At 43.5% G+C, this 16,442-nt stretch overlaps 1 protein-coding gene and 1 non-coding gene across 3 annotated transcripts in view; one reads left to right on the top strand and one right to left on the bottom strand.

The window, feature by feature from the left end:
- The window catches only part of HEATR3 (HEAT repeat containing 3), a 36,228-nt gene continuing 24,884 nt past the window's right edge, over window positions 5,099-16,442 (top strand). Inside the window, exons 1-7 of one of the 2 annotated variants that reach the window (XM_018061951.1) lie at window positions 5,099-5,396; window positions 5,543-5,715; window positions 7,549-7,636; window positions 9,017-9,129; window positions 11,672-11,781; window positions 13,930-14,070; window positions 15,806-16,083. In XM_018061951.1, the coding sequence (XP_017917440.1) occupies window positions 5,262-5,396; window positions 5,543-5,715; window positions 7,549-7,636; window positions 9,017-9,129; window positions 11,672-11,781; window positions 13,930-14,070; window positions 15,806-16,083 (1,038 nt within the window). In that variant the 5' untranslated portion in view covers window positions 5,099-5,261. Of the gene's footprint in view, window positions 5,397-5,542; window positions 5,716-5,893; window positions 6,061-7,548; window positions 7,637-9,016; window positions 9,130-11,671; window positions 11,782-13,929; window positions 14,071-15,805; window positions 16,084-16,442 lie in introns of those variants that run through there. The other variant, XM_018061952.1, reaches the window with a different exon arrangement.
- On the bottom strand, window positions 10,043-10,115 carry TRNAG-UCC. The gene has a single exon. It is a non-coding gene; the product is annotated as a tRNA-Gly (tRNA).

Genomic DNA, 16,442 nt, shown 5'->3' with positions numbered 1-16,442 from the left:
GACTGGTTCTAAATAGGAAAAAGAGTACGTCAAGGTTGTATGTTGTCACCCTGCTTATTTAACTCATATGCAGAGTACATCGTGAGAAACACTGGGCTGGAAGAAGAACAAGTTGGAATCAAGATTGCCCGGAGAAATATCAAAAACCTCAAATATGCAGATGATACCACCCTTATGGCAGAAAGTGAAGAGGAAGTAAAAATCCTCTTGATGAAAGTGAAAGTGGAGAGTGAAAAAGTTGGCTTAAAGCTCAACATTCAGAAAACGAAGATCGTGGCATCTGGTCCCATCACTTCATGGGAAATAGATGGGGAAACAGTGTCAGACTTTATTTTGGGGGGCTTCAAAATCACTGCAGATGGTGACTGCAACCATGAAATTAAAAGACGCTTACTCCTTGGAAGAAAAGTTATGACCAACCTAGATAGCATATTCAAAAGCAGAGACATTACTTTGCCGACTAAGGTCCGTCTAGTCAAGGCTATGGTTTTTCCTGTGGTCATGTATGGATATGAGAGTTGGACTGTGAAGAAGGGTGAGCACCAAAGAATTGATGCTTTTGAACTGTGGTGCTGGAGAAGACTCTTCAGAGTCCCTTGGACTGCAAGGAGATCCATCCAGTCCATTCTGAAGGAGATCGGCCCTGGGATTTCTTTGGAAGGAATGATGCTAAAGCTGAAACTCCAGTACCTTGGCCACCTCATGCAAAGAGTTGACTCATTAGAAAAGACTCTGATGCTGGGAGGGATTGGGGGCAGGAGGAGAAGGGGACGACAGAGGATGAGATGGCTGGATGGCATCACTGACTCGATGGACGTGAGTTTGAGTGAACTGCAGGAGTTGGTGATGGACAGGGAGGCCTGGTGTGCTGCGATTCATGGGGTCGCAAAGAGTTGGGCACAACTGAGTGACTGAACTGAACTGAACTGATGTATATATATGTATATATACATAGAGTGCACTAATTTTAAAAGATCCACACACCCCGATGTTCATAGCAGCGTTATTTATAATTGCCAAAATGTAGTTGTGTTGTTGTTCAGTCGCTAAGCTGTGCCCAACTCTTTGCAACCCCATGGACTGTAGCACACCAGGCTTCCCTGTCCTTCAACCTTGTGATAGGTGAGAAACAGGAATCTGAGAAAACGGCTCATTCTTATTTGAAACAAAATTTGTCTGCAGATAATTGATTACAAGCATTTTTATTGTCTCAAAAGGGAGGAGGATTCTATGCAATTGAATTCAAAAATTCCCTCTTGACAAAGACAATTTGTAGGAATATGGATGATTGACTGGATCACTGACATTGATCATGTCAATTATTGCTTGGCTGGATTTTTTGTTTTAATGACTGGTTAAAGATAGGGCTTCCCTGATAGCTCAATTAGTAAACAATCTGCCTGCAATGCAGGAGACCCTAGTTCAATTCCTGGGTCAGGAAGATCCACTGGATAAGGGACAGGCTACCCACTCCAGTATTCTTGGGCTTCTCTTATGGCTCAGCTGGTAAAGAATCTGACCACAATGCGGGTGACCTGGGTTCGATCCCTGGGTTGGGATGATCCCCAGGGAAGGGAAAGGCTTTCCATTGCAGTATTCTGGCTTTGGGAATCCACAGACTGTATAGTGTATGGGGTCACACAAAGAGTCAGACATGACTGAGGAACTTTCACTTTCACTTTAAGGATTATTAGACTGGTTACAGAGAAGGCAATGGCACCCCACTCCAGTACTCTTGCCTGGAAAATCCCATGGACGGAGGAGCCTGGAAGGCTGTAGTCCATGGGGTTGCTGAGGGTCGGACACGACAGAGCAACTTCACTTTCACTTTTCACTTTCCTGCATTGGAGAAGGAAATGGCAACCCACTCCAGTGTTCTTGCCTGGAGAATTCCAGGCATGGGGGAGCCTGGTGGGCTGCCGTCTCTGGGGTCGCACAGAGTCGGCCACGGCTGAAGTGACTTAGCAGTAGCAGCAGACTGGTTAAAGGTTGCACTGCCTCTAAGACTGATGTGGGTTCTGGAAGGGCTCCTAAGTTCACTAATAGTTTTTTGTTGTTGTTCAGTCGCTAAGTCATATCTGACTTTGTGACACCGTGGACTGCAGCATGCCAGGCTTCGTCCTTCACTGTCTCCCAGAGTTTGCTCAAATTCATGTCCATTGAGTTGGCAGTGCTATCTAACCATCTCATCCTCTGTTGTCCCCTTCTCCTCCTGCCTTCAATCTTTCCCAGCACCACGGTCTTTTCCAAAAAGTTACCTCTTTGCATCAGGTGGTCAAAGGACTGGAGCTTCAACATCAGTCCTTCCAATGCATATTCAGAGTTGATTTCCTTTAGGATGGATTGGCTTGATCTCCTTGCAGTCCAAGGGACTCTCAAGAGTCTTCTCCAGCGCCACAATTCAAAAGCATCAATTCTTCAGCGCTCAGCCTTCTTTATGGTCCAACTCTCATTAAATAGTTCATTATTCATTTTTTAGCAGAAATGTTAATTTCTCACAGGAAATAGTAATGAAATAGATCCCAAAGTTCTCCCTGGGTTTAAGGTTTTGAACTTTATTTTTTTTTACTCATCCCTACAGTGGGAGAAATAGCAAGAATCTGTCTCTCCCTATTCTGTCTAGATTGCTTGCCCTACTCTTTCTTGATTCAGTTCAGTTCAGTTGCTCAGTCGTGTCTGACCTTTGTGACCCCATGAATCGCAGCACGCCAGGCCTCCCTGTCCATCACCAACTCCCGGAGTTCACTCAAACTCCTGTCCATCAAGTCGGTGATGCCATCCAGCCATCTCATCCTCTGTCGTCCCCTTCTCCTCCTGCCCCCAATCCCTCCCAGCATCAGGGTGGTCTCTATTCATTTAAAAAAATGGCATGCTTATTTTGTGCCAGGTTTCAGCCAGTGTTGAGAAGACAGTGGTGTGTTAAAACAGGCAGTCTTATCCTTTCAAGGTTCAGTGTGCGGTTGGGCCGAGCATGGGCATACTTGTAACTTAAATTCACTTGTGTATAGTTGTAATTTTGAACTGTGCTTTGAAGCAAAGGGACAAGATAAATGTCATCTCAAGAGAGATCCATCTCAGACTTCAAAATCAGAGGAGGAACCTATGAAGCAACTCTTGCATTCACCAGGACACGGGTCAGATCTGGGGCTTGCCCAAAATTCTAAGGCAGGAGAGAGGTTGGGCCTTTGGAGGATGGCTAAAGGACTGGATGCAAGAGGTGACGAGATGAAGCTGGAGGCTGGAATGAGACACTGCAGCCAGCCAAGGTTTCGATCCCTGTCCTAAGAGAAAGTGAAGCCACTGAAAGGTTTCAAGCAAAGGAACACATATGAGAAAGTTGGAAGGATATTCAGTTTGAAAAAAAAAAAATCACTCCAGCTGCTCTATAGATGGGCAGACTGGGAAAGGCAAGGCCAGAAGGCCATGTGGTCAAGACAAGAGCAGACAATAGCCTGGACCAGGGAGGTATGCAGATCAGTAACCAGATAAGAGAGATCTAGGAAGTTAAGGTTACCAGTGTATGTCTGGGGTTTCAACTTTTCCTTATACCTAAAGCTGGTCTTTGATAGGCATGAGCTTCTTTACAACTTTAGTTACACCTTCGTGATTATTTTCCAAAATATACTAAAGTAGTTAATCATTTCCCTTACTAGAAAGTCAACTTTTTGAGGGCAGGGTTGCATGGAGTGGAACTTTTCTCCCATACATTGTTGACCTGCAAGCTATGTATCTATTGGGTGCTCAATATATACACATAATTATAAAGAGTACATAAGATTCTCCTATACCTTCCTCCTTTCTTACTACTTACCATAATTGTAATGAAATAGTTATTCATCACCTCTCACTAAACTGTCAACTCCATGAGGACAAGGGTAGGGTCCATATCTGTCTTGGTTATTGCTTTATCTCAGTGCCCCACACTGCACCTGGTACTCAGTAAATATTTGTGAAAGAATCCTTCTGTTAAGTAAAAGTTTCAACCAAACATTTATATCATGCTTATTTTGTGCCTGTCTCTGTCTTAGTATCTTACAAACATTAGAACAGTTTTTCTCATTACAACTCCATTGGGTATATATTATTAGTATCCCTATTTCTCTGATGAGGAAACTGAGGCAGGAAGATTAAGCAACTTCTTAGGGAGTCCATCTTATGGACCAATATATGGACCTTGTCTAGGACAGGACCTGGACTAGGCGCAGAATAAAATCATCGTTAATATTTTGGGGCACTAGTGGTAAAGAAACCGCCTGCCAATGCAGGAGATGCCAGACACGTGCGCTTGATCCCTGGATCAGGGAAGATCCTCTAGAGAAGGAAATGGCAATACACTCCAGTATTCTTGCCTGGAAAATTCCATGCCCATGGGGTCTCAAAGATTTGGACAGGACTGAGCACAAAGGATAGGATAGGATAATATTTTTGAGCACCTACTCACTCTTGAGAGTTCCTTGGACTGCAAGGAGATCGAACCAGTCCATACTAAAGGAGCTCAGTTCTGGGTGTTCATTGGAAGGACTGATGCTAAAGCTGCAACTCCAGTACTTTGGCCACCTCATGTGAAGAGTTGACTCATTGGAAAAGACCCTGATGCTGGGAGGGATTAGGGGCAGGAGGAGAAGGGGAAGACAGAGGATGAGATGGCTGGATGGCATCACCGAGTCGATGGACCTGAGTTTGAGTGAACTCCGGGAGTTGGTGATGGACAGGGAGGCCTGGCATGCTATGATTCATGGGGTCGCAGAGTCGGACACGACTGAGCGACTGAACTGAACTGATAATATACATATCAGGTTTGGAGTTAGGGGCTTTACATGGTATTTTTTTTTAAGCCTCTCACTAAGGTTAGGCAAGTTAGGTACCCTTAATCGCCCTCGATTATTATGGAAATAGGTAAAGGTTTGGCAGATTCAGTTTCTTGATACACGTCACTAGCTGAGGAGAGGCGGAGACGGCACCATCGTTCAAACCTAGCCTTTCCTCTTCCGAGCAGGTCCCCAGGACCTGCCTCTCCGCAAGGCCTGGCCCCGCCCACCATCCTCTCTACGCCTGCGCGTTCCCCGCGGCTGGCCCCCGCCCCCGCCGCAGACTCGCTACGCGCACGCGCAGTGCTTCTCCATGTGGGCGCGGGCCGTCATCCGGCCCAGCTGAGCAGCGGCAAGTAAACCCCTAGGTTGCAAGACCCTCCTGCCTCGTCTTGCTGTTCCCCTCCTCTCTCGGTCTTCCCACCCCCCACCTCCACCACAGCGGACTTCGCAATGGGCAAGAGCCGGACGAAGCGCTTCAAGCGACCTCAGTTCTCGCCTACGGGCGACTGTCAGGCCGAGGCGGCGGCGGCGAACGGGACGGAGCCAGAGGAGGACGACGGGCCAGCGGCGGAACTGCTGGAAAAAGTGAGGCGAGGGCTCGCCGGGGCCGCGCGGGGAGGGGCGGGGGAGCAGGCGGCGCGCAGAGGCCCCCAGCCGTGCCGCGCGCCCCTGCCGCCGCGCCCCTGCGCGTGCGCTCTGCTGTCCCCCTGACCACTCGCTCTGTCCCGCAGCTTCAGCACCCGAGCGCCGAGGTCCGCGAGTGCGCCTGCGCGGGGCTGGCCCGGCTGGTGCAGCAGCGGCCGGTGCTCCCGGGTCTGGCTCGCCGGGACGCCGTGCGCCGCCTCGGGCCGCTGCTGCTCGATCCCAGTCTGGCGGTGAGGGAAACGGCGGCCGGCGCACTGAGGTGAGCGGGGAAGGGGGATCCGTGCTGGTGCCCTCGGATCCGGGCATCGGCGTCCAGCCAGCGCCTCCTGTGCACCTGGCACCGTCGCTCACGGGTTTCATCCTCAGTGCTCTTGTCTGCGGCACAGTTCGGGAGGGCCAAGAACTGGCTATGCTCTCCTGTTTGCAGAGGAGGGATCTGAACTCAGGCTTCGGATTCCGGAGGACCTCATGAGCCCCGGACTACACGTATTCCATCTGTCCGCCTGACTGCTTCAACTGCAGTAGCCATCTGCCAAGCGTCCTCTGCTCAAGGCTTATTAACGCACGTTGTACCCTCCCCAAGGAGACTTCATAGAGTCCTGAGGTTCGGTGAACTCTTCCATTGTATGTGCCAGATTTTCTAGACGCGAGGGATTTTGAGAAAGCAGAACACTGAGCAAGACAGCCAGGATCTGTGCCTTCACAGAACCATGTTGATGCAGAGACAGGGAACTAGTAACCAGATGAAACATAATATTAGGTTTTAAGAGGTGGTATGGAGAAACCAAGAAGGTGATAGCCGGAGGTGGGGAGTTACTTTAAATTGGATAATCTCTAGATAACATTTGTGAGCTAAGAGCTGAGGTAGCCTGGAACCAGAGGTGGACACACAGGGGAAAAGCATTCCTGACAGGGAGTAGCAACAGCAGAGGGCTTGGCACGGTTAAGGAAAGGGAAGGTTATGTGGCTGAGCAGAGTAGAGGGTGCACATTATAGGGATTGCGCTGGAGAGACAGATAAGGACTCAGTGGTGCAGAGCTTAAGGACCTATTCTAAGCCAGAGTGACTAGTCTAATTTACCTTTTCAAAAGGGCTGGTAGCTGCACTGAGAATGGACTGTAGAGGGGGCCAGAGTAATGTTAATATTTGTAGTTCTCATAGCTCTGTGTTTGTTCTGTTTCATTCATTAAATGTAGCAGGTTTATATTGAGAGCCTGCAGTGCCAGGCAGTGGGCTAGTGGGAGTGAACAAGACACATAATTTCAGTCCTTAATGGATCTTACAGTATTGAGGGAGGCAAGCATTATGCAAATAATCACGTAAGTGTGTAATTACAACCAATGATGTTTACAAAAGATGCTATGAGAAGGGGTTTGGGGAAGAAAACTAAGGGCATGATGTTTGAAGTGAGATCTGGGGGATGAGGGGGAATTAACCAGTTGATGGAGAAAACAGCATACACTGGGAGCTCCTGGAAGATGGTGAGACATCTTCTCATTTCTCTTCATAGCCTGAGTGCCTAGCCCAGTGCTGTGCACTCGGAGGGTGAGCAGTGTCTTCACAATCAAAATTAAATGTAGTCAGAATTGTTTCAGGGAAGGTCATTCTCAATAGCCTCACCCTTCCTATCCTTGAAGTCTTGATTCCAGAAAAAGGTCCCTTCATACAAGATCAGGCAGGAGAATTCCCTAGCAGTCCAGTGGTTAAGACTCCAAGCTCTCACTGCTGAAGGAGCAGGTTCAGTCCCTGGTCAGGGAGCTAAGATTCCATAAGCAGCATGGCATGGCCAAAAAAATAAATATCAGGCAGTAATTGATTTACATTAAATAGGAAAAGTCTTCCCTCTTGCTGGGTGCTGCCTCATTCCTGAGAATTACATTGTTACAAGACAGAGTCATCTGTTTAGTTCATGTAGAGCAAGGATCAGAGCAGGTGGAGTTCTGTGGATTGGTTCTGCAGCGTCTTACAGAAATCGTAAAGCAATTTCAAACGGGAAATGTTAAGTATGGGTAGAGATAGAAATAAACTTGAGCGCTTAGCATGTTTTTTGGCATGTGATCTGAAGCGGGTGTGTTTTAAACTTCTTGTGTAGAAATCTCAGCGCTTGTGGCGGTTTCGAAGTTTGTGATGACATGGTGACGAAGGATATCATGACTCCACTGGTTGCCCTTCTGAAAGAGGTAGGCCACTTTCCCAAGTCTCTGTTAGTGCACGCACTCGAACAGTTTGGGGTTTTGTCTTGTTTCTAAGTACTTTGGTGCCATTTTGTCTTCCCTCAAAACATTCTGTAGGAATTGTGTTTCTTTTCCTGGAAACACTGATCTCTCATCGTTGACACTAGTCTCTAGTTTGTCCCCGCTGCCTTTATTTATCTGCTTGTTGGAAAAGACCTTCCTAAAAGTATCGACTGTCTCCTTTAGACTTCAAACTTCATAGGATGAAACGAATTTGTATTTATTCGATGCTTAATTATGTGTCTTGTGTGTTATTTTCCTGAATCCTGAAAGCAGTCCTATTTGGCAGGTATTCTTTGTTATTCCTGTTTTACAGATGAGGAAGCTCAAGCATGGACATTAAGAATTTGCTGAGAAGACTAGATTAAGTTTTCAAATTTTCTAATGTGCCTTCTTTATTGCAAGATGCAGTTCAGGGATTAAGGAATTCTCCCCCTGTCATGCCTCTGGTCCACTGTTCTGTATTGATGGGTAGTTTTCACTTGAGGCCATAGGAGGAATATCCAGGTTTGATAAGAGACATCATCATCAAAGGGACAAGACCTGTTGTCCCTTTAGAACAGTAATTCTCGTAGGGGTGATGTTCCCCACAGGGGACATTTGGCAATGTCTGGAGCCATTTTTGATTGTCACAGCTTTGGAGGAGGGGTTGCTACTGGCAGCTAGTGCATAGAGGCCAAGGATGCCGCTAAGCATCCTATACTGGGCACAACAGCAAAGTGTCCCACGTGCACCACAGCAAAGAATCATCCCGTTCAAAATGTCAGCAGTGCCAAGTTTGAGAAGCCCGATTGAGAGGATGTCATGGATTGTAGGAGGGGGCAGAACTGCAGAGGGATTCAGAGCACCCACTTCAGAGCCAGGATGCCTGGATCTGAATCCCGCTTCACTAGATACTAGGCTGCACCCTCAGCAGGCTCTCTGTACCTCAGTTTCCCATTTGTAGCAGGAGATTGGGGATAATAGTTCATCTGCGTTATAGGTCTCTGGTGACAATTAAATGACTTAATCGACATGAAATGCTTAGAATAGTGCCTCGCGCTTAGAAGATGCCGTATAGATATTAGCTTTTATTATGGGTTATTTTTTTTTTTGTCTTATATATTATCTTGACTACGTTAAATAAAATATTTTGTATTGATTTTACATTTTCACTTAAGATGTGAAATGCTTTGTATCCAGCTTGTACAGTGACTTGTGAGAACTTGATGGGCTGGTGTTAACTGTCATTTCTGATGTTTCGTTTTTGTGATTCTTCACTGCCGTTTGCATTTCTGTGTGTTTATTCTTTTGAACAAAAGTGCTAATCATGGTATTTGGTTACAGTGTAGTACTGGACTGGATTCAAATGAGATGTCCCCTCAGAAAAAAAAAGATGAGAACAGAAATTCTATTGAGAACATAGCCAACGAGGCCGTAAATGTGCTGTGGAATATATGGTAAGATGCTTTCCAGGTGCAGCTTGCTGCCTCAACACTACTCAGGCTTCTACTCTCTCTGTTAAACTGCAGACAAATCTCCGTTCTCCTTGGCAGGCCTGTACATCTGTTAATGCATCTGTTAATGCTTGCTAGGCGATCTCGTCAAGTGACCTAAGATCAACCGTCCTTCCCAAGCCCTTGTCCTCCTAGCATCACTGTATCTTTTTTTATTTTTTTGCCTTTCCATGTGGCATGCAGAATCCTAGTTCCCTAACCAGGCATTGAACCTGTGCCAGTGCTTCTTGGAGTCTTAACCACTGGACTGCCAGGGAAGTCCCACTACATCTTTCCTTGCTTTACAACTCTTCTATCCATTTATTGCTACTGATAGAAATAAGAGAAATTGTGGTCACTAGTGGCCCCTGCATCCCTTCCTCCCCCACTGCCTGTGTACCTTAAGCAGCAGTTGTCTTAAAGCTGGCCAGGTCCAGTGCAGTAGGTACTTTGATCTGGAAGGAGACAGGAACCACAGACTTTGGTGAGTGCCATTTGACAGGCAAGTCGACGTCTGAGAAGAGCTCCTTTGGCCCCAGTAGAAAGGAGACCACACTCCATTCCATCATTGTAGCAGTGGAAGGGGGCTTGGAGATGGGGGCTTGCTTTTAGGAATGGAGATGGCTAGAAACACAACATGGATTTTTTTTTTCTGCCCCATTTTATTGGACCACATTTCTATCTGGAGTGTGTCATGATTATTTTCCATCAATAGCCATGGTTATTTCTGACCTCTTAGAGGTATATCTCAGAATACAAGGTTAAGTTGGATCCTGGAAAGCTGCCTACATTGCTTGACTACCTACAAGCAGTCAAACTTGCCTATGGTTTCTTTCTTTGTTTTTTTGGGTGCACCACTCGGCTTGAGGGGTCTTAATTCCCCAACCAGGGATCAAACCTGGGCCCCCAGCAGTGGAAGCGCAGAGTCCTAACCACTGGACCACCGGGGAAGTCCCTGTGATTTCATTTTGAACTAGTGGATGCATTCCACCAGGAAAATAGGATAGGTCAGATTTGAGGAGGAGAAGGCAATGGCACCCGCTCCAACACTCTTGCCTGGAAAATCCCATGGACGGAGGAGCCTGGTGGGCCACAGTCCATGGGGTCACGAGGAGTCGAACACGACTGAGCGACTTCACTTTCACTTTTCACCTTCATTGGGGAAGGAAATGGCAACCCACTCCAGTGTTCTTGTCTGGAGAATCCCAGGGATGGGGGAGCCTCATGGGCTGCCGTCTATGAGGTCGCACAGAGTCGGACACGACTGAAGCGACTTAGCAGCAGCAGCAGCAGATTTGAGGAAATGGCATTCAAGCAAGCTAGTGCGTGCTGTTTTTCTAATGACTTTAACTTATATAAATTGTTGAATCTGCAATTTCTTTTTTAATTTTTTAATTTGGAAATTTAAAAAAAATTTTCTTTGAAAAGCACCTGAAAAAGTGGTCCAGTAATCTTTCTTTCCTGAGTGCCCGTGAGCCCTGTCTCTATCATTTCTGGTTTTCATAGCTCTTAACACTTCCCATTGCATAGTTTACATTTAAATTATGTTTACACATGTATATGTTTTATTATCTTAACAGATATATGCTTTATTTTGCTGACTGTACCTGAGCTTGCTGTGGGCTTCTTGAGGGGAGGTTCATAGCAGTGTCGTAGTGACTAGATGGATGGAGGGATAGGTGGATAACGCAGACAGAAAGCAGTTTATCTTTAGACGACAGGACTGGATTTAACCATTTAGTCAGCTCTGTCAGTGGCTAATCTGCCATGTGTGTGTGTGGTATGTCTAGAAGAATATTCTCTGGAACCACGAATAAAATTGTAATAATTATCAGTAACTGTTTACCCTATATTTAGCATATATGTCAATTAATAACAGCAATTGCATTAATTCTGATTCTTGTATTAGAAGATACTGTAATTTCAAAAATATATTTTGGTGAGAGTTTCTCTGTCGAAGATTGCAGAATGTTATCATTATAGCAGTCTAGATGGAAAAATTAAAACTTATTTTTACTTTCTTTTAAACTTGTGCTTTTTGTATGATAAAAATAGAGGCCTTTAACCCTTACTTTAATTTATTATTACTGTGATATAGTGGAAAGACAGACTGGATCCAGGGACTCACCACTAACAAAATGTATGATCATTAGACAGATCACTTCACCTTTGGGGGTCTGGGTTTCCTTATCCACAAAAAGAGGAATTGAAGCAAATGATTTCTAAGATCTTTTCCATCTTTAACCTCCTGTAAGGAAGCTGGCATGTAGGTAAAGAGATTGGCTAATATATTGTACTGTGATGGGAATAAAAATTCAGATAGCCAGCTGTATTCATGCACAGTGACTAGGAATGGGCATTAATTTCTTCATCTGTAAAAATGGTGGGGGTTTGACTACAATTCCGGTTCTTTATAAAGCCTCATTATTTTTTCATGAATTTCTGTAGTTGATTTCTTAATGTTAAAATGTGAATAGTAAAACTTTTTCTCCCCCCTTTCATTTAGTGAATGCAGTAGTAGAGCAGTATCTATATTCAACAAAGAAGGGTGTTTGGAGATTGTATTAAAGTATTTAAGTAGGTTTTCCACCAATGTTGACCTGGCTATTTCAGTAGGTAAGTAAAGAAAAGTTTGTGTGCCCTATTCAAAATTTTTTATTCAGACATAACTTATTTATTCTATGGCAGTGATTTTTTTTCTCATTGTATATAAATGCATCACTGAGTTCTATTCTGAATCTTTTAAAATGTGTGATTAATTCTTTACTTACTCATGCAGTTTTCCTGCTCTTGTCTCTAAGAGGGAGGAAAAGGATTATGTGAGCATATGTGGTTTCTAATGCCTGAACATTCTTAGAAGTTTTTATTAACTCTTGAAAGTTTTCATCTCCCATTTACGGAGAAGCAGTAACCCACAACTGCCAGGCCTTGAGCCAAAGTTAATTGGAATGTAGACGATAACCTCTGCTTTTTTTGAGAGAGGAAGATAAGTGATTGCAATTTCATATAGGCCTGCTTCCCTTCCAGACAGGGAAAACAGGAGTCTGGCAGCGTTAGCAGCCTTGGCTCCCTCGCTTTCTATCCGTGGGGTTACAAGCCACTGGGGGCCCTCACTCAGCAGAGGGAGGAGACAAACCAGGGGGTGGGTTCTGTCTCAACAGAACGCGGGGGGTAAGTGGAGAAATAATGGATAAGAAGTGTTTTTTATTCAACCCTTCATAACAATAGGCATCTGTCCTTTTATTTAACTACACATTTCTCCTGGCAAGGACAAGTTTATTCCCCTTACTGAAGTGTATTCCCCTTACCAATGTTTCTCTTGGCTCTAGTGGAAATAGAACAGAGAAGGAAAAAATAATAGTGGAATAAATACTATTGGGAAAAACTTTTCAATCAGTTTCTCAGAATGGGATATTTGGCAGAGGGGAGACTTGTGAGTAAATGTGGATTTTAAAAACACTTGAACTAGAAAATTGGCTGGTGACTTTCAGTCTCAGAGGACAGTCTTTATTACAATAAGAATGTCAGGAAAGTTCATAGTTTTGAAAAGAAAAACTTCACTTCTGTGTTTTGGGCTTTAAGTTTTATGGATTTGGTTATTTCTTTTTTTTCCTAAAGAATTTTTTAAAAAGGGGATCAGAATAAAGTAACTTTACAGTGTATAGCAGTATTTTCTTTGGCACTTAGCTAGGTTCATAACTTTTTTAAGGCAAATGTCAGATTGCTTCTGTTTTGAAAATCAAGCAAAGCTTATATATAGTAAAGTGAAATACTGAAATTCCATACTATGTATTAATATAGCTTTCTTTGGACTCATGCTGTCTTAGCAATCACAACTTACCTTAGCTTTTTGTTAAAGTGAATTTAATTAGTCTCTTAATGAAAAAAAATTACACTTGAATATATGTATATATACATATATGCGTACATATGGATTTGTATATAAATGTATTTTGGAATGCAGACTAGAGCACAATAATAACATGTATTTTGACTACTAATTTGGATGGAAATGATCTGCTTTGAAATTTTTAGACCTGGATAGAAATGGATTTTATAGAATGCAGTATCTATCTCAAAGAAAATAAATTTGGGCTTCCTCATTTGTGCATCAGAGGTCTCTTCCATCAAGCTTTTCATGCAGTCCCAGTTGTTTTATACTTCCAGTTAATTATTTCTAATTTACAAGTTATAATCCATGATCTTGTTTTAATTGCGAGAGAAGAGTTAAGTGCTAAGTGAACCCTATGTCTGTTAACACTTTACCTATCTCTTAGTTTACTCATTTTTATATAAAATACCGTTTTTCTTAAATGTGCTATATCATAAATTAACTTTTAAGATCATGCAGAATTTTTTAAATGTCCCCAAACCTGGGACTTGTCATAGACAACAGTTTTCCATGCACTGGTGTTCAGCCTACAGGCTGTTTGCTACTGGTCTGTGACGAGTACAGAAATTGAGGCTAAATCTTTGTAAATGTTTATAGTAATTCCACGTTGTCACGGCAATTGAGAGCCTTTTCATTTATGAAAGTATAGTTCTGTAAAGGATTATAAGTTAAGAAAAAAGAAAAGTCTTTTATAGCTTTGATAATTTGGGAAGCCTCATTTGCACAAACTATGTTTGAGGAAAAGGGTGAGTCTCTTACAAAATGTGTCCAGAGAAGTTGTAAAGATGCAGTTTTTTTTGATGAGTCATTTTGGTTTAAATTATCCTAGCGGAATTCACTTGTTTCTGAATATTTGATTTTTGTCTCTATAGCATATTGTTTGCAGACGGTGACCGAAGATAACCCAGAGCTACTGAAATCTTTCAGTACCCCAGCATTGCATGTGCTGGAATCAGCAATGCTTTCTCCTGTCAATTCCATGGAGTATCTTCTATTGAAGACATTGGTGGCAGGTAAAAGTTAACCACTTGCGATAGTGTGCATTTTAGTAACTTGTAGCAGGCAAAGATGGAGAGGCCAAAATTCAATCAGTCCCCCATTTCACCACTTCAGGACTTTCTGTGCTTATGTCTGTTCTCAAATTTTTAATATTTAAATGGAAACCTTTAATTCAAGTGATTCTGCATAATTTCAGAGCCTTAGAAGATTAGACGTGTTTTCAATTTAATAGCTCCTGTTGTCTGATAGAGAAATTGTGCTGTCAGGACCCCCTCTTATTTTTGAAGCAGTGAGTTCAGAAGTTGACTGCAGGCATCTAAGACATGACCACTCACTTTCCTATAAGATCTTCACCCCCAGTGCCTCTCCCCAGAATTTCTGAATACAGAAATAATCTGATGGCGTGTAAGTAGTAGGTAACTTACTGTGTATTTTCCTTTTGCCCTTTGTTTGGGCTTCAAGGGTAATTTATCTTGAGAGATGTTTTGTATTTTCCCTAAATTGATAAAATACGCACAAAATAAAATTTACCATCTTAACCATTGTTGAAGTTTTTCTTTTTTTGGCTACGCTGCTCTGCTTGCGGGATCTTTAGTTTCCCAACCAGGGATTGAACCTGGCCTCCACAGTGAAAGCACCAAATCCTAGCCGCTAGACCAGCAGAGAGCTCCCTGGCTTCTTAACCATTTTTTTTAATTGGAGGATAATTGCTCTATGATATTTCTTAAACATCTTTACAGAGAAGGCAATGGCACCCCACTCCAGTACTCTTGCCTGGAAAATCCCATGGATGGAGGAGCCTGGTAGGCTTCAGTCCATGGGGTCGCTAAGAGTCAGACACGACTGAGCGACTTCACTTTCACTTTTCACTTTCATGCACTGGAGAAGGAAATGGCAACCCACTCCAGTGTTCTTGCCTGGAGAGTCCCAGGGACGGGGGAGCCTGGTGGGCTGCCGTCTATGGGGTCGCACAGAGTCGGACATGACTGAAGCGACTTAGCAGCAGCAGCAGCAGCAGTAAGCATCTTTAAATGTACAGTTGTGTTAAGTATATCCACGTTGTTGTGTAACCATCTTGCAAAACTGAAACACTGTACACATTAAACAGCTCCCTGTGTATGTTCATCCATCCCTGGTTAGACACTTGGGTTGCTTCCAGTCTTTAGTTATTGAATAATGCTGCTAATGTGGATCTTCAGATGATCTGTCTGACTCCTTTCAGTTCTTTTTTAACATAGCAGAATATACCCCAGAACTATTTTAATTTTGTCCCATTTTTAAAAATTAGTGTACTTAGCAGTAGCTATTGTTCTGGTTTCACAAGTGCAATACCAAGAACCTGCTCCCTGGTTTGTCCGTGAGATCTTGGAATTTTAATGCATTCCTTTCCCCTCTTGGACTGTAAGAAACTGCTCACGAGAGCATCTCAGGTTAAGATGAAAGAAAGCCGAGGCAACTTAGTTTGTCATTGTGAAAGAAACTCGATCGGTGTTCTCTCGGTCTGTTGGCTCTCTATCAGGGCAAGGCATTGTAAGCCAGGAATGGGAGACGATTATGAAGGACCGCTGCAGTATAGGGAGCTGCCTCTGGGCAGAGCTTTTTGACATTTAATAAGAACTCAACAAAGGCAGTAGGACTGAGATTTCTTGAAATTATGCCTGAGCTTATAGAACCAATAAGGTAGACACTGTATTTAATAAAAGATTTCACAGTCGATTTCTCTGTCCTCATGCTCAATTTTTTCCACAGGCACAATTTGGAATCTAAAGGACATTATTCCATCCAGGAGTCAGGCAGAAATCATAAATGCCATACTAAAGATCTTATCTGAAGTTCTGGAAATGGATGCTGGCGAAACGGTTATTCAGATGAAGGAGGCTGAAACTCAAAGGATAAAAACCGCTGCAGAGACCGAGGACACGTTACAGAATGCTAATGGTGATGATCTGATGGAAGACGATGAAATGGAAGAAATTCCTCATAGAAGGAAAGTCAGAAGGAAAACGTTCATTTCAGATTTACTTCCAGTAAGTCAGATTGGTGCTTTCAAGCATAGATTAAGACAGCTATTTTCTTTTAATAGATATCCTAAGCTTCGTAGGAAAATGTTGTAACAATTAATTATGAAGTGAATTTCAGTAAAAACAGCCATGTTTTCCTATTAATTCTCATTAAAACATCAGCTCCCAAAGGAGAAAAAAAAATCTGAGATGAAACATTTATATAGTAGAGGAGTTGAAAGATGGGTAGACCAGTACTTTTGCAATATTTCAGAAACATGCAGTCGTGTGATGAAGAGTCTGAGCTCCCAAGGCAAGGGACATGGGTTTGACTTTTGGTCAGTGAACTAGGATACTTCATGTGGCATGGTGTGGTCAAGAAAAAA

The sequence above is a fragment of the Capra hircus genome, chromosome 18 (genome assembly GCF_001704415.2).
Source record: "Capra hircus breed San Clemente chromosome 18, ASM170441v1, whole genome shotgun sequence".
Lineage (NCBI taxonomy): Eukaryota > Metazoa > Chordata > Mammalia > Artiodactyla > Bovidae > Capra > Capra hircus.
This window is presented reverse-complemented; position numbering and strand designations above follow the sequence as displayed.